The sequence below is a fragment of the Accipiter gentilis genome, chromosome 27 (assembly GCF_929443795.1).
Source record: "Accipiter gentilis chromosome 27, bAccGen1.1, whole genome shotgun sequence".
Taxonomy (NCBI): domain Eukaryota; kingdom Metazoa; phylum Chordata; class Aves; order Accipitriformes; family Accipitridae; genus Astur; species Astur gentilis.
In genome coordinates, this window is record NC_064906.1 from 16,250,538 (window position 1) to 16,273,872 (window position 23,335).

At 42.6% G+C, this 23,335-nt stretch overlaps 1 protein-coding gene across 12 annotated transcripts in view; it reads right to left on the reverse strand.

Annotated features, from left to right (window-relative positions):
* The window catches only part of LOC126051298 (poly(rC)-binding protein 3-like), a 520,061-nt gene that overhangs the window by 41,323 nt on the left and 455,403 nt on the right, over positions 1-23,335 (reverse strand). For all 12 annotated transcript variants that reach the window (XM_049830413.1, XM_049830414.1, XM_049830415.1 and 9 more), the window contains 4 exons: positions 21,566-21,715; positions 7,995-8,018; positions 7,862-7,894; positions 4,623-4,739 (listed from right to left, as the gene is read on the reverse strand). In XM_049830413.1, coding sequence (XP_049686370.1) covers positions 4,623-4,739; positions 7,862-7,894; positions 7,995-8,018; positions 21,566-21,643 — 252 coding nt within the window. In that variant the 5' untranslated portion in view covers positions 21,644-21,715. The remainder of the gene's footprint in view (positions 1-4,622; positions 4,740-7,861; positions 7,895-7,994; positions 8,019-21,565; positions 21,716-23,335) is intronic.

The following is a 23,335-nucleotide window of genomic DNA, read 5'->3' on the forward strand; positions in this document are numbered from 1 at the left end:
CTCGATATCCAATGAGACTACACTGCAGATTTTCAGGAGCATTTCAATATACTACTTCTCACAAGGTTTACATTGTTTTAAATATATTTTGCTAGTTCAAAACCTTCTAGCCAAGACAAAACAATCCCTCTAATATCTTCACCACAAAGGAGAAGCTAAAGCTTATTTTCCCACTGATCGATGGGATGCTGTTGAGAGCACTTAGGATCACCAGAAAAAGCCACAGGCTGCCTAGCACTTGTGCAACAACTCATGTGAATCTCGACGTGGTTTGCTAACACTAGCTGTGAGCTGAAAAGACCATCTCGTCCATCTGTGAAGTGGCATGGCACAGCTTTTACATCCTTCACAGAAATGCTACCCAAAAGATTAGGACAGGATGACAGAAAACATGTATTTCATTTTCATTTAGACTCATTTACGATGCAATAATAGTTCCAGCAGACAGAACTGATGTTTCCCTACATTCTCGCTTATCAAAGATTACCACTTGGGGGCGGGGGGGGGAGTGCCTATACTGTGTGATATCAGGACGTCAAGTTGAAAAAAAAAAAAAGTACTTTAAACAACCCTGCATGCCTTGTTGAACCGGTGCGGGAGCTCAGTGACACCAGCACTGACACCTGCAGTAGCTCTGCATTTGTGATGGCAGCATTCTTCCGTCCAAGAAATGGCTCAGTGTGACCTTGCTTAGCTTAGAAGAGAAGAAAAAAAAATCTTGAACAGAATGAGGCATTGCTGCATGCCACAAGAGAGCTATCAAATCATTCCTCTGCCAGCCAGTAACTCACATTTTGTTTAGTGCCCGTGTCAGTGAGAGATTGCAACCCAAAACAAAGCGAGAGGGATAACGGATTTTTACAGCACCCGTGTATCTGAAATAAAGTGCAAGTCATGACAATTTTTCAGCTGGAAGATGCCATCTCACTCTATCACGTTTGTGTCAGGTGGAGGCACGTGATCATCCAGATGTAGGTAAATAACCCTCTTCAGCCACCCAGCAGGACCATGATAATGTCTCCCACTTCCACATTACGTGGCCTGGCCTCAAAGCCTTCGCTGCGCTTACTGCCTTCGGAAGCACTTCACAAAAATTGGAAGCCGTTAGTCTCTTTATTTTCTCCTCATCGTTTAAAAAGAACAAAATCTAAAGACGCAGGCTCAGCAGCGTGGAGTGCGTGAAGGAGTTAGTCCAGCTTAAGAACACAACAAAAAAGAAATGAGCAGAAAAAAATCCCCTCCAGACCTGCAGGCTCCCAGGTAGGGCTGTCTGGAGACTTTCTCACAGACCGGTTGTCTTTAGCAGCAGGAGTTAGCATTTGTCATAAAAAGCACCATCCCAATTGCTTTTATCACCTCCCCTTTCTTTTCTCCTTATTCCTAGGGCTGAGCAATTTCTTTGTAAACGTTTGCAAATAAACAAGGGTTCCACCAAACTTTGTCTTATTTATTTGGAGAAGGTTTGACCACTGAGCTCTGCCTGCTGGTTTTTCGAGCACTGAACTACTACGTGCTTCCAGTAGATTATGCGTATTTATGCCCAATACCAGAGCTGCCCCATTCACCAGTGAACTTAGAGCTGCATTTCTTGGGTCTCAGCCTCCAGTCTGGAAATCACTGCTCTAAAATGTCCCCTCTTGCAACTCCAGTGGTCTGCCTGGGTTAGTGCTGTTTTTTAACAAGTCTCTTTTTCCTCTGCAGTAAATACTTCAGTTATTTATGTAATTACCTACCTGGCTTGTAAATTCATCAGCAGGCTGCTAGAAAATCAACTTTTATTAGGAAGGCTGTCAAAGCGGAGTGATATAAGGCTGCAGAGCAACCACACAGAGAACACTCCTCCGGATCTTTCTTTTTGATTATCTGACGCATTTTGAGCTTTTTGCTAACTTTAGAAAAGCATTGAGGGCTCCCATGTCATCCTAGCCCTGCTCATCCCCAGCTATACAGCTGTAGGGTTGAAATTAAGGGTTCAAGGACTTCATGTCAAACCGCTTCATGCGGGCGTGCATAACAAATACCAAAAAATCCCTCAAACTATCACTCTCACACATGCATCTTTTTCGTTCTGTTTGAAAGTAGGTGCGATAACCAGAGCTGGGCCAGGCACTGTCTGCTCTGGGATTGTCAAATTTTTAAATGGCTGAAGAAATCTCCAACAAAAAAATATGCATGAATAGTAACATTTGGTACCTAGCTCCCTTGTAATTTCTGAAACAGTACTTTATGTTGCCTCCAAAGTGTTACAGTTACCTCATTTTATTGACAGGAGTAATTATAGGAAACCTAACTGATTATATGAGACGTTTTCTTTACCACTGTTCCTTTAAATATACCAGAAGCCAATTATATTAAAACTAAATACAGATATTTCAGAATATAACTGGAGTCCCTTATCTGCAGGGAGTGCCAATACCCATTTAGAAATATCCACATGAAGAGTCCAGACGACCCTCTAAAATCTACAAGGGTAAATACGCATAAAATCCAGTCAGATGCCTGAATTCCAGATTTCTTTCCCTATTGCTAGCTACAGCACTTACAAAGACAACGTGGTGTTGGGTGGTGGGGTAGGGATCTGATGCTGTGCAGCGTTCGATGTTTTTATGAGAAACGCAAGGTTATTTCCCCTGGGTACTCATTTTGGTGGGAACTGGCAGGGATTATCGCTGTTAATGACTCCTTTAGCATTTTTCAGGATAAGGCCTTAAGCAGAGCGTGTTTTTCATGTAAAGAGCAGAGAGACTGCTCTCTCCAGCTATCCGTGGATTGGAGGGTATGGTACCATACCCGAAGCTGCTTCTTAAGCTAGAAGAAGCAGGGATTGGTACAAGTTGGGTAGGAGATAAAGCTGAGGAGGAGGTGACAACAGGTGGTCTTAAAATCGGGCTGCAGAGAATCACTGGTGTGGTCCTGCAGGATTCAACCTCAAAATCATTATTATCTCATTAAAAACTGGTAAGAAAAATTAGTGTTCCTTTAAAATATACCATGCCACAAACCCAGAGTACTTTATCAACGTGTTGAAAGATTGGAATATCACAAAGAAAGCTCTGAAAACTCATGAAGGATAGGAGAAATATAAACGGGATTAACATTTGCAGTATATAAAAAAAAAAAAAAGGGGGGGGTCATTTGTCTGGGGGCTGACAGGAAGGTTCTCACTGCAAACATCTGAGCGGGAGCTGGGGATGCCCGCCAGGCACAGCGCGCTTGTGTGCAAAGCACGACACTAGAAGGAGGTGAGGCATTTCCAGCAGCAACAGGGATACTACAGCACGATAGCCAGGAGAAAGGACTGTTAGCGCCATTAAATAAGCCCCGTGGAACTTCATTTGCAACCCGTCCACAATTAACACATGCATTTAATACAAACTGTAACTGGGAAAAGGTAAAAAGGGACTGCTAGAGGCAGGACAGGGGCGGGGAATGCATCTTCTGAAAGACTGAGCTTGGCTCGCTCACTCTGGCAAAAGCAAGGGGGTGGGGGGATAAAACTGTTTTCTGAAGACAGGTCTAAGAGGGGAATCGTCAGGGATGAAAAGGCAAGAATTACTTAAACTAATGGCCAGTGCTGGCACAGAAGCAAAGCTGCAGAAACTGTTCATGGATAAATTTAGGTGAGGAGTGGAAAAAACCAGGTGTCTAATTATCAGAGAACTGAGATTGTGGATCTAAGATCAGGAAACAGAAAAAAATCTAACTAGTTTTTGATCATGCTGTGAAGATGCAAGTTGCAAGACGTACTGCTTATGCTAGAAGACAACTGCATCTGATGACACACAAGCTCTTTCCTAGTCCTGTTGCTCTAAATGTGAAGAATCACCATGGGTAAATAAAGGCGCACGCTGACACTTCCCATCAGTCTCCCATCAGGAGAGATGCCTGGACTAGATGTGTGATTTCAAAAGTAGAGGGAGGTTAAATCCTCTCCTGAGTGACCAGGGTTCACGTTCTGTAGTCTGCTGTCTTTTCTGTGAGGTTTGCCGTTAAAGTGGTGGCCATATCTAATTGTAGTTGGTCCAAGAAACCTGAGGAGATCCCAGCACTTTAGGTGCGTATCTGCACAGAAGAGTTATTTTACAGTAAATTGAGCTCTCGTCTCACTTACTCTTAGTGCCTTTTTTTTTAATTAATTTTAAAAGCCAAGTTTTAGATATGGTAATTGGTAATTGGTAATCAAATAGTTTGTTTTTAAAAGAAAAATTTTCTAGTTGAGTTATATATTCATTTTGACATATATAAAATTTACATCAATACCAAATGGAATCATAGAAAAACAGAGCTAAAAGTTAGGAAATTATTCTTTTCAAATCAAACCCACAATGGGACCAGAAATTTTCCAAGACATTTTTCCTACCATTAGTGCACATTACTAGAAGCAATTGCTTTTCCCTGAAGCCTTCAAAAAGCAAAAGAAATGATCAAACAGCTTGTAAATCGACCCATTATTTTTCTTCAGCGTTACTGCCAAAAGCATTTATAAAAATACCACCATTTTCATTGCTATTAAATAGAACATTAAACAAATCATATTTAACATTAAAGCAAACATGAGAAAATTCAAACAGTGTTTGTATTTCAACTTGAAGAGAGAAAAAAAATGTATTTTATTTGCTTACCTCTTCAAATTTTAGTGCAATCATAGAAAAAGCTTTAAAAATTGCATCTGTTGGGCCTGTTATTGTCACAATTCTCTCTGGACAGGAGCCTTCTGAAATATTGATTCGAGCACCACTCTGTCAAAAAGAACAAACATTTTTCAAATTTATACTTCCCAGGGAGGAAACTAAGTAGGATTAGGGATATAGTTGGGGAAGGAATATCTTGAGGCATCTAATTCCCTCTCCTACAACTGCAGCCCCAACATCATATAATTTGAGCATAAACTGATCTCACTCAAAAAATTCATCTAACTGCAGGAAGCCGGATTCTGCCTGGGTAAATACTTATACAGCCTTCATCACAGTGTGCAAATAGTGCCTCTGTAACTCAAAGTTGCAAATAATTCCACAATCAAGTCTTTACCCTTCCCTCTTGCAGGGTTAACCTTAAGCAGGACTGGAGCTGCGGAATTTCAGACGAGGTTGTTGTCTCCAGGGAGCATCAGCAGCAGATTTCTGGTTTGCAGACCCAAAGGCAGGACTCGATCTGTCTATCTGGGTATTGCTTTGCGCTGTGGAGAAGGTTCCTTATAGACATGTCTTGTGTAAAGGCAGTCGATTAATAGGCACTGAACGACCCTTTAAAGGAGTAGCGGTAGGACAGGCAACAGTAACGGTGTTATCTCCTTAAGGCAAGCAGCCTGTTGGAAGGAGTTAGAAAACCGTAAGTCTTGGAGACAAGCCAGGCTGGCTCTCAGGTATACTCAGTCCCATTTATGCCACTGTGGCAGTGCAGAGAAAACCCCGAAACCAGATGTAAATACATTTAAGAGGATCTTGGTGTAGATAACGATCAAAGCCGGTTCAGGTAAGACCCACCCTATGCTTTCCCTGAGGTTTCAGGCACGGAAAGGAGTTAATGCAGTCTAATGACTCAGTGGCCCCTCAACTCATCCACAGGCACTGACCTTCTCGAGGATCTGAGCCTATAGAAAACGTGAGATAATCTGGGTTAATTTGGCCCTTTGCCTTCAGGGTTACCACCAATCGACTAACGTGCTGTGTGTCCGAGCCCTTGTTCACGTGCTGCTCGACACCGAGATATCTTATTTCCCTGTGTAACGGCAACCAAGCACGACAACAAAAAAAACCCCAACGCTGCCGACGATAGAAAAATCTTGGTGCCACGACCTCGGCCGTCAGACACACTCGGCGTTCCTAGGTGAGAAGGGGCAGCAGGCGCTTCTTCCGACAGGCCGACCTGAGCGGGACTTTGCCCTCCTCGTCAAACACCAGCGCTGGATCGGGAAGGAGATGGTGGCCAAGGTCTCCTTCATGCTGGTGGCAACGTCTGGCAGAGCTGCCGGCGGTGGGCAGGCCTGCCCGTCCCACGGCCGCCTTGGCGCAAAGCACGGCTCTTCCTTTGAAACCGGAGCCGTGGGAGCTCGTCTGGAAGATCGCTCCACCGGGGATCGGCGGCAGCCAAAATTCACAGATGTTACTCCTCCAGTAGATGATGGGTCAAAGCAGAGCTACGGCAATTCAAGTGTTATGTGGCGGCCTCCGTGTTTGCGTAGGAGGTTGACAACTGCAGGGCACAGAACCGAGGGTTTTGTACTTTTCTTTAGGCCAAAAGTTGTCTCTGATATTTCCCCAATGACAGAGCAAGACAGAGTTGCATTCCATTCCGTTAAGATGGCATACACCTTGCCACATCTGTCAGGAAAGTCAAAATAAAGTTGCATTTTGCTTATAAAGAAGTACTGAAGAAGGTAGTCACTTAAAGGAGGACCAAGTTATCATCGTGTGGAGACACAGCCTCTTAGTCCTGTGCTGATATAAAGATGCATATAATTCCTTTCTTTAAAAAAAACACAATCAAACAAATAAAGTCTCTTGTGACCCCACGTACATGACAGTAGGTTTTTGGGAGTGGAAGAAGAACGTTTGATATTTATCTTGAAAAACTAACTAGGGATGATAACTCTTCTCGAAGATGTTTCACTCAGAAGTCAGGAGCGATCTCCAACGATGGCTTCCCTTTTGTTCATGCAATTTATATCCAAAGATATCTGCCCATGATCATAATTAATAATTAAACTAAGATGTGTTTAATCAACTGGCAGGATTACCTAGTATATTAGAAACATTTTTTTCTTGTATTTTTTTTAAGTCTTAGCAAATTTACTTATGTGTGAAAACATGGGTGAAAACTCTTATCATCAGAAAAGGAGCTCTGAACTCAGTCAGCCTGACAATGAACTCCTTGTTGTGTATATTTAAAGATGGATCTCAGGAATTTTCTTTACTACAAATACTTAGAGATTTCCCTGCCACAGACCTTCTATCAGTGTATAAAACAACAAAGCAGCTGACATAGTAACGTACTGCAGATTTACCAGAACCAAATTGACTTTTCTGGAGGCATTCCCTATACACTTTGCACTCCTAAAGTTTTAAACAGTAGGATTTGTCTTTTGACTTATGCTTTTAGCACTTGCTTCAAAGAAGAAAAATTACATGCATCTCCAGGTAAGATGTACTGCCTTGGCGGACAAGCGTGGGTCTGTAAGCTCCACCTGGGCACAATCTTCTGAAGACCGTGCAGATTGCTCTGCGGCAGGGAAAGCAGCGTTGTGGACGCTGGGGAGACTGAGGTTTATGCAGTGCCCTGTTTTAGTTAGCTATTTTGTGTTGACAACCTTTTCAAAGGATGCGAGTGGTGGGCGAGCAGCTCTACCCTGTCTGCATCCTACTCACCGCTGCAGAACGATGAAAAGTTAAGGCTTTGCCAAGACATGGAAGAGGGATACTTTTTGACTTATGCAAGTTTGGCTCCAGCTCTGATGAAGCTTGTGTCTACCCTCAAACTTTACGCAGCATCGGTCCAATGCTTGGTTTCAGATTTCTGAAACTCTACCAGAGGCCAAACCACGTGCAGGACCAGTGTCGGTACGCTAAAGAAAGATACAGTGATTTTGATGCAGAGAATCATGTTGGCTAGGCTGTTCCTGAGATAAGACAGCAACAGGCATATTGCTGTGGGAATGAAAGGCTCCAGACTGCTGTGGCGATAAGGAGGTTACATTAACAATAATGTTTAATTTAGGCCAGAGCATTTATATACCGCCACTTGCAAAGAATGGTGATGTTAAATTAACTGCCCACTTGATGGCAGTGTCGGTCTGCAAACGCTCAATTTCCCTGCTCTCTGAGCTGGAAAGAAAGGCAAGTAAAGACATCAAGGCTTGTCTTACCTCCTCCCTCATCTTCTTAACTGTCTCACCTTTCTGTAAAGAAACGGAAAAAAAAAAGTTAGCCTGGGCTGATGAAGCGAACCGATATACAATATTTTGTCATGAAAATAAAGAGAGAAAGTAATTTCCTGACCTTTCCGATAATGCTTCCAACCTCCTGCAATAGAAAAAAGAAGACATAATGAATGATCCGATTCACTACGGAAGAGCGTTTGCTCTGCTCCTAAACTGTTTCGCTATCACTTATTTCAAACCTGCAATGTGAAGCATAGAGTAGCCCCCTTCCATTGTTGCTGTATACAAATATGCCATGTTAGATACAAAGGGGCGGACGAAAAATCCGGCTTTGCAGCTTAGTGATTGTGAAAGAAAAATACCCTTAACGGAAACTGATCTTGTGGCTACAGATCAATCTTGCTACTATAAAAACACAGGTCAACCCCTATCAGGGAATGAAAAGTTCAAAAATAATATAACTGCACAACCTGCTGAAGAAAACAGGATATAATGCAAGCATCAAAATAATTGCTGATCTCTCTGAGGGCAGGCGTTTACCCTCTTTACACCATGTAATAGCTAGAGCTGAATTTCCATGCTACTGAGTATTATTGTGTAAACACCTGGTGGCCTGTCTTAATCTCTCTATTAAGCACTTACAGAACAATAATTGCTAATCACTTTTTAGGGATTTGGGAATTGCTACTGGGCTCCCACAATCTTCCATGAAGGGACAGAAAATACTGAGAAATGTGACTGTGAACATACAATAGGGGAACAATTTGGCAGTTCTGGCAACATCCCAAGGGTTAAAGCCTTGGTGAATAAAACCAACAGGTAGCAAAAAGGAAGTTAGTAACTCTCAAATGAATAGTCTGGACACATAACACAAATCACGCAGGTGTGACTTCAGGCTGGAAATCATCTGATGGAGAGGAGACCAGCTAAAGGAAAACAAACTCCTCTTCTATGCTCACATTGTGAAATGTATTTAAACAGTTAAAGACTGTCTCACGTGGCTGATCTGTCCCAGATATATGATCTACAGTTCCTGCCTCCTGCTTCCCCAGCCTACATACTGAAGTCTGACCCATGCTGAAACACAGTCCAAAGAGTAAGGTTAAAGAAATTGTCCTCCGTTGCTCTATCCAATAACGGACTCATGATAAAGTGGTCCGAACTTCACTCTGCAGTGACCTTGAGAGAGTTATTTCTCACCAGAAGGTTATTTATAAGCTCACGTCCTTCTCCCAAGACATAAAGACTTTGCAGTGAGAAGAAGACCTATCTCAATGAAGAACTTTGGCATACGGTTCCTTTGCGCTCTCTGCAAGTCTATACATAACACCAGACTGGGGGGAACAGTCAACACACTGCTGGACAAGGCTGCTGTTTGGAGTCACCTAGACAGGCTGGAGAAATGGGCTGAGAGAAACCTCAGGGAGCAGAACGAAGTCAAATGAAAATTCCCATGTCCGGGATGGAACAAGCCCATGCAGCAGGACAAGCTGGGCAAAAACTTGCTACATGTAAAACTGGCTTTGCAAAAAAAGTCTTGAGAGTCCCGACGCACAACTCCAACATGAGCAGGAGCGTGCGTTCCTGAGCAACCAAATGCCGGTCTGTATTAGCAAGAGTATAGCCAGCAGGCTGTGGCAAATGATTCTTGCCTTCTCCTTGTGTTTGTGAGACCACACCTGGAAGATTGCATCCTGTTTTGGGCTCCTAGCACAAGACAGAGAAGGTCACGCTGAAGTGAATCCAATGCAGGGCCACCAAGGCGGTCAGGGGACCGGAGCACAGAACACGAGGAGAGGCTGAGAGAACTGCACTTGCTCACCCTTAGGAAGACAAGGCTTGTGGGGAATCTTACTGCGGTGTATAATAAGGAAAGCAAGTTACGACATCAAATTCCTACTCAATATGAGGAAAAAAGTTTTTACCATAGGGATGGCTCGACATTGGAACAGGCACCTGCAGATGCTGTGGAGTCTCCAGCCTTGAAGGTCTCCAAACCCAGCCTGGGCAAGGCCCTGAGCGACCTGCTCCAATGGGATCTGCTTGATTCAGGAGGTCAGACTGGAGGCCTTTGGGGGTCCCTTCCAACCTCCATGGGTCTGTGATTCTTCAAGCGTGGCCTTATACCCACTGAAGTCAATGCCTAACTAGCCACAAAGTTCCTTAACCCAGTGAGGCCTCTTTTCAGGTTTATTTTCAAACTTGACTTTTTCAGTTTCCCATTTCCCTTTTTTATTCCCTTTCCTGCTTCTCTTCTGAGATGGCTTTCTGCTCTCTTGTACATGCTGACCAGAGAACAGATATTGTCCAGACAGGCATTGCAAATCTTCCAGAGGTAACTGCTTTGCAAGCCTACAGTTCTGCTGCCTGATGTATAGTAGACCTTTACATGTCACACAGCTGTGTGACTGTTCTTGCTAAAGTTTCCTTTGTCCGTCTGGGACTGTGAGACGTCTGTACATCTGCACATACAATGCAAAGAAGCAGCTCTGTGAGGAGAGGAATAAATGAAGCAGACTCGCTGCAGTTTTGTGCCTTGTGACCAAAATATCCTGTGTCTCTTAATACGTGGGTTTATGTCACGCCTTTTCCTGGGGCTGAGACAGCCCTACCAGCGTGCTATGTAGGCTTTCTAATGAGGTGCAGCTTTTTTGTTAGCAGTGACACAAATTTGGGACAGCCTTTTTACAGAATTTTTAAGTTCTTACTATTTTTTTATATTAGCACTGTCACTGCCAACCTGCCTGTAACTGTTGAATGGGATTAAACAATACAGGGAGTAAGACTCTGAATGATGATAAGCCTTAGGAACCCCTCCTGTCTAGTAGTTCCTATCTTGCCCACTCAGCACATTCAGCAGTTTTACCTTGAAAACTTTTCCCATTCTTCTCAGTCCCAGCTTTCAGAAATAATTTCTTTTGTAAAACAGATTCTTAGGAGGTATAGAAGGACCTTTTGCTATGGGTGAGCATATTGTGTTTCAACTGCTCTGGGCAAGCAATAGTATTTCAGTCCGTGGTCCAATTTCTAGGTTTTGTATACCTGAAGTTTCATTAGAAGCTGTAGGCCTGGTCTTGAACCTGCAAGGCTCTGCCAGAATACACTTAGTATGAAATCTGTTCCAGTCCATTTGATCATCCTGAGTCTTAATGACAGATGCTGTTCTTCCAGAAATGTATGGACGGGTCATGGCTAATAAGCACAAGGATATCTTCCTCGGAAATAGGAAAAGATACTTTAGCTTTGGAAACAGAAAAGCAATATACTATTTGTAGCCTTAGTAAACAACATGGTCCATTTCGAACGAGGAAATTGGGAGTATGTAAACAAGCAGAGCAGAGCATAAAATATTAGGATTCTTAAGCTGCTTGTTCCACTGAAGTCTGTGGGAGTTTTGCTATTGATTTCAGTGGGGAGAGGGATTCTACCTGACTGATCATCACCTTGTTATTACCAAAGAGTACAAGCTGCTGAAGAACTGAGCAAATGAACAGTGTGAATCCCTCTGAGAAAAAATATTTCAGTCAGACTGGTGACTAGTTCCTTGCAACATGCTAGTAAATGTCACTGTAACGCTGTGGAGTACTTCAAACCTTCCCCTCCTCAAAGGGTGAATTTAAAGCTTATTCCATAAGAAGGTAGTTTCAAAACATCCAGGCAAACGCCACCTCTCCCTGCACTGGGAGCTGGGATACTGCTTGGAAGTGTGAGGGAAGGGCATAGGGGGAGAGAGAAACATTAACTTTACAAGGATATTCCTAATTTTTCCAGAATTTTTGATCCATATAAGTCACTACCCCCCTCCCCCCCCCCCCCCAAAAAAAAAACAACCAAAAAAACCACCCCAAAAACCCAACACCTAGAATGGTTCTAAACAGGTCACTTCAGACTTTTTTGGGGGCCTCAGCTGTTTCTAGGAAAGCTCTCCTAAGTACTGGTGACAACAGATCATGTCTTTAATTATGATGAGAAACCTACTTCAGCCACAGATTAAATCGGAAGACTCTTTATACCTCATTCTCCAAGCTACCAATGCATCAAACCTTTAATGTTTCTTTATACAGTCCAATATTTGTTTCATATAGATTCTTATATCACCCTGAATTACGTTTTGTGCTTAATGAGATACCTAACATCATTTTTATGACACTCAAGTTTTACCAGTATCCTAGCCAAGGTTACTTTGAGGGCTTTATCTTCTTCAGAAAATGTTTCTAGGTCTGCCAGACACCAAACTGTGCTGTAGTTAACTGCGTAAGACTGAAGGGATGGGATGTCTGTCACCTGCATCAGTTCATTAGAAGTTAGGGATCTAGCGTAAGCCAGGCACACGGCCTCCTCTGCGGTCCAGGGAGAGAGAATGGAGGATGTTTTGTTCCTAAAAGAGGAGGGAAGAAGCGTACTCCCAAGGGTTTTGTCTTTTTCCATCTGCAGCAGAAGCAGCCTAGACTGACACTAACATTCCTGATGTTTGGTGAGAGGAATCCTGGGGTTGATGTCAAATTCAGCCTCAGTGCAGGTCAGACAGGAGTTTGATTTAGCTGTCCTAGCAAATAATTGCCTATTAGAATATACTAATAACTCTTGAACTATTTGCCGTTTTCCAGTGCTCAGGAATATAAGCTAAAGGTAAGTATTTATGATCAATTTCAGATGGATTTATTGACTAACTGTCTACGCATAAACACAGTGGGAAAATAAGTTATATGGTAACAGTTACTGGGTTTCATATAATCACATTTCAACAGCTGATTGAAAAGCAGGGCACAAGAAAAAAAGACGTTCTAAATGGGGGAACTAAAGCTCAGAGGGAAAAAGACAGGCCCAAGGCAACCCAGCGGACTGATGCCAGAGCTAAAAGCACTACCCAAGCTCCTTGGCCTCAACATATAAACAGCCAGATACGACACAGCAACCGTGCTGGATGTATAGGATGTCTCCGAAAAGCTGCAAATGTGTGCGTGCCTACATGCACTGATACATATGCATACACACACACACACATTTATATATTGGTGCATAAAGAAATTACAGCAATTTGGGGTGCCTAAGCTGAGATTCATCAGAGAGGCCTGAGCTTCAGATTATGCTGAGTACCCAGCCCAGGTAATGCCTTCCAAAGGGCATATCTCCACGTGACATTATCTCAAGCAGGACAGGGCGGGTTGAGTTCATTTACGACTATGATTTTCTTTAGTACGTCATTTCTAATAAAACAGATAAAACAACAAGAGGTGAACCTCACCAAGAAACATTGGAAGACTGCTCGGTATCGATAAAGTATATTGCTAGCCAACCACCCATTTCATCGCAGATAACTTGAGGAAAAGCAATGGTAAAACCAGGGGATGCTTTCTTTGATGCTGAAACGCAACATATAATATTATTTGCGCATTATATTCGCATGAACGGGATGAGTTTTGCTCTTAACGAACACTTGGGGAGCGGTGGGCCCATCGAAGAGCAGAAAGCTATTTTTGCAGTTTTTGCATCGTCATCTGTGGTGAAGGCAAGGCAGCACCAACACAACAAAAGGTGGCAGCAGAGAAGTCTGCAAGCTAAGGCTTTCCCGGGGCTCTTGATGGTGGGAATGACTAAACAAAGACATAAAACAGGCTGTAAGAGAAAGCTATTTCCTAATCAATTATCTGGTGTGCCTTTTGAATAACAGGAGAAAGAAATTAGTCATGTTAAGAAAACAAGAGGCTTAACAAATGGTAACAAACCTTGGTTTAAAGATTAACCTTTGATCCGTAAACATAATGCGTGAAATTCCATCATTTTTCTAAGCGTGAGGCTAGTTATATAATTACTGTGTCCCAGGAAATCAAAACAAAACAGGTAGCTATTCCAGGTCCATAGAAAAGCACAGGCCTTGCCCTATTACTGTGGGGCATGCAGCTTTTATTACCGGCACTACGGGGCGAATGGAACACTAACCTCACAGCAGCCCTGAGATAAAGCCACGTCTAGAAGGAAAACACGTTTAAGAACTAATATAAGAATATTGTATTTCACCCCAAAGCATCTGACGAAGCACAGGCCACCTCCTAAAGCCTGCAATTCATTCAGGCAATGCTTCAATTGCATACGCTTACCTGCTTTCTATGAGCAAGAATAAGGTAGAACCAGTAGGACTCTACAAGCAAAAAACCTTGCTAGAAAAGCTTTGAAAGGAGAGAAATACAGCCTTCCATGGTGGGAAAGCACATTCATCACAAGACAAGGAGGGATCCTGGCAACGGCAAACAACATCTCTGATGATAAAGTTTTCTAGACCAGGACCGGTTGTCGTTATCTCATCCATAAAGAGGCATAACATAACCCAACTCTCTCTCTTCATCGCCTTCTGAGGATAGAGCTGCCAATACTCGTATAAACTCATGAATACGCTTGCATGGAAGACCCCAGGAACATGTTCCATGAGGATGTTCTGAACAACGTGTTTGCGTGGAGCACGTTGAGGCATCAGCATTTTTCAAAGACTGGAAGAAAAGTCAGGTTTGGGGAACATGACGTAACGTGTCTACCTCAGGGAACAAACGGCTGCCTCGGATAAACTGAGAGGCTGATTTGTGTTCTGGGATTATGTGGGATTAGCCTCACTGACATGGGAGATCTCATCTCATGTTCCTAGGTGGTGCTTCAGTAGTCACTGTCTGATGCTAACAGCCCTAATTTAGCAAGGCACTGCAGTCCAAGCCCTTACTGAGACAGATCTCACGCTAACAAATGTGGTAGTGTATGAGGACACCTTCAAATTATGTTCTTTCTGATGGAGGTGCCAGAGTTATGAATCTTCCACAGGTCCACCGACCATTTTGGGGGCAGTTGTGCCAATAGGCATTTCTCATTTGCCTTTTGATAGCAGATGGGTAACCAATTTACATTCAGTTTCACACCAAACCTCCCAGCCTTCCCCCCCCCCCCAAAACCAACCCAAAACCCAGTTCTGTTCCTTTGCTTGTCTGCCTGTGATGCTGAAGCACAGCATGTGCCTCCCGCAATCTCAGCTCATTATAGCTGTGGACCAATAAGGAGATCGTTTGACACAAGTGGGGAAATTTGGCTATGGAGATCATTTTTGGGGACACAGAGTGCCCAGGGGCTGGGGGCAAAGACCTCTGTCCTTTCCGTTGATCTTTTAGGCTAGTGAAAAACTCTCAGCTGTTACTACACACACTAAGAGGAGATCCATCTTGTGTTGTGTATTTGCACACAGAGTACTGTTCCATAACTAGAGCTCTTAGGTACCACAGTAATGCAAACAAACAAAACAAGAACTGTAATAGCAATAGGCAGGACAGTCAATCCTCATAATACCCTGACAGTGTTCGTGGAAACTAGAAAGAACAGAACAAACATTGGCTTGGTTGGCATTTTACTGCTTGGATTAAATTACCGACAAGGTGATTCTTAAAGCTACTTTGTTGTATTCTGTATTTTAATAAGTAAAAAATAAAAGAAAAAAACGGGGGAGAAGAAGGGCATTACCTTCAAGATGGGGAAAAATTATTTCTGTGCTTGCTTTACAGTCTTTCAGAGGGCTATTAAGCAGACACAAAAAAGTGGTCACTAAAAGAAATCCCTGATGCTAAAACTGTATTATCTATACTGATGGAAAAGGCAGTTTTCTCCATGGTTTTATTCTGTCTATATTTGTGCTGTTAAGTGTGAGCAATCACCTTAATAATCCTAAATTTTCTTTCTTGCAAAAAATTCTCTCTATATAGCATCATAAAATAATCACCAACATGTCTGAAAGTGACCACTGAAGCTGGATGTAAGTGCACTGTAACCAGTCCTTCCAGTGCCACAGGGCACCCACTGATCCTGCTGAAACCATTGGGAGACAGAGTTCCTCAGGGCAACTAAAATTAAGCTTTGAGTACTGGAAGATTAGCACCTAAAAATCAAGGCACTCATAGGGTTTTGTCCAAACCTGAACATTTGACTGAAGGTATATTTTTCTAATTCACTACTGCTGAAACTATGAGAAATACACCATTGAGCAAATGGTAACAGCGAAGGAAAAGCTCCACTCAGTCATCGTACCTTTCCTCCATCAATGCAGATTATACATTCTACATAATACCCGTGCTGCTCTTCCCCAGACATGTTTAAAATCTGCTTAGGAGACTTCTAGAACCTCATAAAAATCTCAATGCCAGGAATTTCTCCTGGGACTCCCTTATTAGGATTTATTTTCAAAAATATATTTTATCCCATTATTGCCAGCCACAAGCACTTGTATCATTCAAAATAATGACACCCCATTACACTCGTATTAATGCTCTCCAGGTATTTATGAGAATGTCTGAAGAAAGCTAGACACAGTCTCCTCAGCCTCCTAAAATTTTGTTATTTTTCTGCAAATTCCCTCTCTGCTCCGTCTTCAACATCACTCACACACGTGGCACCTGCTGCTGAGCACAGAACCGCAGGTGTGATTTTGCCAGAAGAACAGTAAGGTAATTACCCTCTCTTTGCCCCACGATGCACCAATGCTATACATCCAAAATTGCATATGCTTCTGCTGCAATAGCTTTCCTCTCCAACTCAGCGTATCCCAAATGTGCCACTCTCTAGGCACTGCCACATCTGATGCCTTTCAGCCTTTTATGCTTTCCAGATTTCCTTCTCTCACTGCACATGTATCTTCTAAATTACCTTCTCCAGTTAATTGCCTCAACTCTCCAATTTACACCTCTCGGTATTTGGCAAGAGTCCTGCTTCCCTGCCGGTTTTCCCTTCCCTCCTTCATCCTACCTGTAAATGATTTCCTCCTTCTTCCCAACCATCTGACTTTATTAATCCATTTTGTTTCCTATTTCTGAACTCCTTCCCCTTTCTCTAAAAGATTCCTCGGATTCAATGTATTAATATAGTCTACACAGGTGTCTTGCAGACTTCACTGCACCCAGTATGCCTTCATCGACGCACACCTTCACACGGCGTCTTTGGAAACGCTGCATTTTTACTTCTGCAGGTTTGTACTGGAGGGAGGAAACAGAAACTCCTGTGCCACCACTACGAGATGGAGACCAAAGTGGATTCGTGACCCTGCTGCCCTTTCCATGCTGGCACATTTGAACATTTTCTCCTGTTCCACCTCGTGGACCTGACTTTTAAATCTCCATTAAGCTGCTTTTCTGAAATTTAATGTCTTTCGACCAGCACAGTCTCTTTACCATCCACATCTAAAATTAACCTTTAACGGTGAGTCTTTAGGGTCTTAATCAGCCTATTACCACTGGCTGTGTACAAATCCAAACCAGTCCAAAATCATGTAATCATTATCCAGTATAGTCAAAGTAGGTGCTTTTTCAAGAGTTATTTCTTTCTGGGTATGAACTGACCAAAACTAGAAGAGGAGCACTGTAGATGTCAATTACTAAGGCATGTTGGCAGATACCTGTGGGCAAGGCTACAATTTTCTACCATCTTCCAACCTCATTACCTGTGGCAGTAAGCAAGAAAAAAAACCCAGCCACAAGCTACGGGAATAAAAAATTCAACACAGAGTGAGCAAACAACGATAAGAAACATCGAGCTCCATCAAAGACCCTGTAACATGCAGGTAGCCAAAAGAAGTTTGATTTTGGTAAAAATTAAAAAAGGAAGAAAAAGTAAAAGGTACATTTCTTTTGGAGCCTGAGCTCTGCCTCTCCTTACAGAGAGATCTGATAGCTGGGGACTGTTTGCCCATGAATGCAGACACACTCAATTTGTGTTCCTTAAGCCCTTCAAAAATGTTGATCTGATCTGGGTAAATGCTGCCACTTTTGCCTTTGCTGGAAGCAGAAATCCTGCAACCCCTGCAATATTCTAATCCTGCCCAGAAATTATACTTTTAAAGCAGACAAAGGTACTAAAATATCCGTACCCATTCACTCGTCTGCCCTACACAGTGGTTTTACTTATTTTACTTCAAGAAACAGCATGAATTAGATGGAAAATACGGAAGTAGGGCAATGTAAACAGCCCCAGTCCCTATTCCCTGTTTTTCTCTACTGAAATGCATGAAACGGTTTTATTCCTTAATGTGGTGCATCTTTCTCATTAATAAAAGATGAAAATGCATCTCTGCATTATTTAATATACCCTATATACCCAACTCCTGGACATGTTTCAAAAGGCTCTTCCGTTCCTGCCCTCTCCGGAGCAGCATTCAGGTAACTCGGTCAGAAAGGTCCCGAGCAGCAGAGGCTGCAGTGCCATGGCAGCTTTACAGGGTATATTCATTTTTGTCTAACTTGTCCTTAAAAGCCTCCAGTAAGGGATGGTGCGGCGTTCCCGGGCTGCCTCCTTCCCTCCTCACACATCCGCCTAACTAGTTTTTCCTAATTTTGCTTTTAAAATTCCCACAATTGCTTCTCTGTGGATGTGAAGAACACCCGAGCGCTGCCTGCCCTTGTCGCGTACTCCCTAACACCTGCCCTCTAATTCATCGCAGGAAAGTACGACAAATGTTCTGTGTGGCTCCCGGTTTCTCTTCAGGGCCGTCACGCTATCATATCGTAGCCTTTTTACTGATGGAACGCGGCGTAAGATGAAAATTAGGCTTTTCATCTTACACCATCACACGCTCTCTGAAGTCCTGGCTCAGGAGGACACCTTTCATATCAGGCCCTGGAAACATTTACCCCGAGGTTAACCTTTTATACCTCGCAGTGGTTAGCTTTTTTGCTGCTTCCACAGGTGGAAAAACCCCCTGGTGCCTTCCCTTAAGATTACATTTTCTGCCCTGAGAAAATCAAGGCTGTGCCTTCCCTCGTCGCCAGCCAGCTGCTCCCAAATCTTGCTACTCCGCGGAAGAGCGGCCGAGCTGGTCCTCCAGGCGGCCATCCCAGCCTCTTCCGAAGGATGCTGCACAAAGCCCCGCCAGAGCTCAGCTGGACCTACAGCCGCTTCTTTCCCCAAGGCACGATAAAGGAAAGGTGATGAGGAGAGGTATCCCACCCGCAGGGAAGCACTGATCCTGGGTTGTTCCGGAGCTCGGGACTGAGCTCCCATCTCTTTTCCTTTCACCAGACGCTGATGTTGCCTTTGATTTTTTTGCCACTTGTTTTGGTTGTTGTTGTTAAAGATGCTTTTTTTATTCCCTATCCTCTTGCAGAGGTCTGTCCGTTCATACAAATCCCAATTTTTCTGTCTGCAGGTATAGAATTTAGCTTAATTGCCTAATTAAGATGTCCATCCTTGACTTAAAGCCCCTATACAAATCACAAGAAAAATACATACCCCAAATTCCCTAAGTCTGCAGGATTTACAGCCGAGATAACTAAGCACAGTAGCACAAGTTACGGACTTTCAATCAAAACAAATACAAATATCACAAAGCACATAGACCTTCCCTATGCAAAGGTACACTGGTAATAAAGGTTTAGAGACGGAGTTAAGGTCAGTGGCGACAGACCCTCATATTTCCATGAAACACACTAATAAATAAATAACTTTAAAATTATCTTACTTTAAAATTATCTAACTGAACCCAGTTTGCTACTGGTATTTTTAAAACCCACCTTTTAATTCGCCTCTTTCAAGTTATGACCAGTTATTTACAGCTCCAGCTCTGCTTCAGTTAATTGTTTTGTCTAGAAATACTAATTAAAGATCAGCAATTTCCACCGATGTCATTACCACAACAAATCTTAAGGAAGAGCCTTAGAAAAATGTTTCTTCTTCTTTTTCAGAGGCACATACAGCTTTCAGAGTGACCTTCTCACACTGAGCTCATATTGACTCAGACATCCTTCATTCTTCTGTATTATCATTTCTAAATCACAGAAATGACATCAAAGAAACCATAAGGGTCTGACTTTTATCACCAAAATAAATTCTGATTTAACGTACTCTTTGCAATACTTAGGCACAATAGGATATGTGATTAGAGCATAGTAGAGTTAACAGTATACCCATTGTGCCTTGTTAACGGAGGATGCATGGTATACTCCCGCTTAAAATTTGAACTTCATAGCTTTTATGGGCTTAATTTAGACACTTGGGGCTACATATGCATTGAAGATTGGACACATAACATCTGTTATCTTTAAAAGTGGTTGCATACCCAACCATTGATGTTTAACACAGAAAAGTAGCTTTTTCTAATTTAATTTCTGATTTCAAATTTTTTTTTTGTTTCAACACCCCCCCCCCCCCATCTGCAGTTTAACTAAAATGTCCTGAAAATGACAGATATTTGATTTTTGCTTTAAAAGCATGATTCTGAAAGAAGCAGATATGTCTGACAGAGGCTGAAAAAAAGCATGCCTAAGCACATGGGAATTTGACTGAAACCAGTAGGGCTACATGTACCCGCCAGGATAAGGATGTGTTCAAACATTTTTCTGGATTGGGATCAGAAGCTGGTAGAATCAACCCTTAAGACCTAATTTTGAGTGTAGACATGCATACAGATTTTAGGTGGGTTTGGTAAGAGAGACTGTTATTAAATTTGTTTGACAGATCCCTATTTAAGATGCAGATTTTACACACCAGATGCCTGCCTGAAGCTGAATATTTCAGGGGAAAAAAATCAAACAAAACAGATTATTTCTGAGAAAATACATAATTTGATCTGACATAACCTAATTTCTGACTTTCTTCATTTGCAAACTTAAAATGTACCCCCTCATACTTCTTAGCAGCTCGATAAGTAAAATACAAAGGGAGATACCTTAGTCTCCTATTTTTGCTATGGGTATATCATATGTGCGTTCATGCCATTCGTTGAAAGCATGCACTGTTTGAAAATGTAAATGTATTTTTAGTTATTAAATTAAATTCTAGGAGTAAAAATACTTTTTAGATGTATATATACAAATTTGATCTCCAGAATGAGATACATATATATATATATATATATTTTCACTGTTCCTTGTTAAGAAAGGGCCAAAACCACCTCCTTTATATAACATTCATTCATTAAGCCTAAAAACGCCCGCTGTTGCCTGATGCAACTAATACAAATGATCCTATGAATTGTGTTTTTTAATTAAAAGCCCATTTTGTGATCTGGCAATGTGAAATAAACGGCTATCAGACTGTTAAGTCTGACAACACTGAATTGGCACTTTGTCCATGGCACAGATTTCACACTTATCTGCATGCTTAAGTGCTGCGCTGGACAGAAACGAAATGACAGTCAACCTTCCAAATCAAACCCGCAGGGGACCTGGATGAATGCTTGGTATATCAGGGGGTTCGCTCTAATAAGATGTTACATCGGAATAATGAAGAACTATCCCGTTTGCGTTCAACAGAAATAGACAGTAATTCTGTGTCAGTTATTTCACGCAAGTCAATGTTCTGGTATCTTAAAAAAACCCTGCAAAAAAATCCAGCAAATGATGAGAAAGGCAAACCGTATGCAGGTCAGCCTTATGCAAGGGTCTGCCACATTTGGCTAACTATCAGTGAAAGAACTCTTTTTTTGCCGCCGGATCTGCTCAAAACGGTTTTTTTTACAGACGGGGTTCATGCCAATGAACCCGGGTTGCAGTGCAAACTTAAGTGTGATGCCTTGGAAGGCAGCGGGTGATTTTTCAGTGATGGCAACGGTGGTTTTGACTCAAGCGGGAGGAGGAGGAGCGGACCCTCTGTTAACGGCCCCGTCAGGTTCTGACGGTAACTGCACACACTCGCTCAATACACAGGCAACTGCTGTGGCGACAGTAAATGCTTCACCTTGCCGTGCATGAGAAGGCGTATGGTAAGCGTGACATTGAGACCTCCTTCAGTCACTTTTGTGTCCTTCGTGTTCATCCTGGCCTTGTATCTTCAATACTTGGAAGCAGCTTCGTTTTTCTTCTTTTTGCTTCTATTCACTTAATCAACCTACAAAGAAAGGGAGAGAAAAAGAAAAAGTACCATTGAGCGGCTGAAGCTACTCTGAACTGAGAATATCATGTTGTACAAACCAATTAACATTCCTCCCTTTGATTTTCTGGACTACAGTTTAGTGCTGAAAAGGCTCCTTTGATTATTATCCCTCCCTGACCAACTCTTTAGCCCTTCACCAATTACAAGATAAACTCCCCTTTGAAACCTTAAAAATTCTCTTAAACTTCCTGTATTTCAAAGCTGAAAGTACAGAGCACAACAGAGTGAAATACTGCGTTTTCTTCTGAACAGCATTTTCTCTTTGTTAACCATATATATATCTATCTGCATTTTTACACATGCCTGGTGCTGTTTTCATTTCTCTCCCTGTTACTACCTCTTTCTCTTTCTGCTCTTGCAGACAAGATATTTTTGTTTTCTCTCCAGCTAGAGAGAAATTAATTCTGAGCCTAAACACTGATCTCTGCCAGCAACAGTGGATGACACATTATCAAAGACATCTGAGTAACTAAGAGCCACTTGCTGCTGTAAATCTGGGCACTGTCTGACTTTGTTTTTGTCTACCAGGCCCAGAGGTGGCTCAGACCCTCAAAGACCAAAGCTGAGCTTTAGTCCTAAGTAGAAGAAAGATTTTTCTTAATTCCTAATGACAAATTGCAGATTTTCAGTCATTTACAAAGTCCTAAATATCCTAAAATGCTAATGAAAGCTGCAAGGACTGGCTTTGAAGGGATAAACAAGATGCGTTATGAGATTACTCATGCAAGAACATTTATCGGTACAAGCAAAAATGGGGGCAGGAAGGAATAGTACCAAGGGCAGGCAAATTCCCCAGTAGAAAAGGCTTAGAGACTCCTTATTCGCTTTTGTCCTTTTCAGGCCTATCTTATAGAGCATAAAACCCTTAAACAGACATCACGCCTCTCAGTAACCATCCCTTAATGACAACCCTATTAGCTTTGCACCTTGGAGCTTCCCAAAAATTTGACTGGCTTGGGCACTGGCTAATGAGGACCCCTAGGGGCAACCATTTTGTGGCTCGGAGCGTACAGCGGTGTCTCACCGGGGTGACAGGCTATTGTCCCCTTGTAGCCACTGCTCAGGCATGGGACCAAATTACTGGAGGGACCTACGAGATCATTCCCCTAAAAACACCAGAGGTAGTATCATGCAGACTGTTTCATCCACTGATTAATCTCCATCTTAAGAGCCACTAAGCACTGACATAGTAGACCAAAGTAAAGCCCATCTCAGTTGAGCGTGAATTTGTCTAATCTTCTTGAATCCATACATCTGGTCTCTGAAAGTTCTGGCCTCACAAATTAATTATTAGTGTGGGAAAAAGCGCTCCACTTCATCTGGCTTAAATCTGCTGACTGTCAGTTCCCCACGTTACACATTTTGCCCTCTGCGCGTTATCTGAAGACCATCCCAGACAGTCACTCCTCTGGTGGCTGATGGTTCTCGCTTCAGCCTGAGCCTGCGAGTGGCCAAGCCACTCCTGATATTTTTGCTGCTGGGAAGTACACTGGAAGATGCCGAGTTTTCTCCAAGTCTCTGCAGGAGTACTTAGGGCCACAGAGAGCTTCTGTGCCTTCAGTGACTGCAAGAATA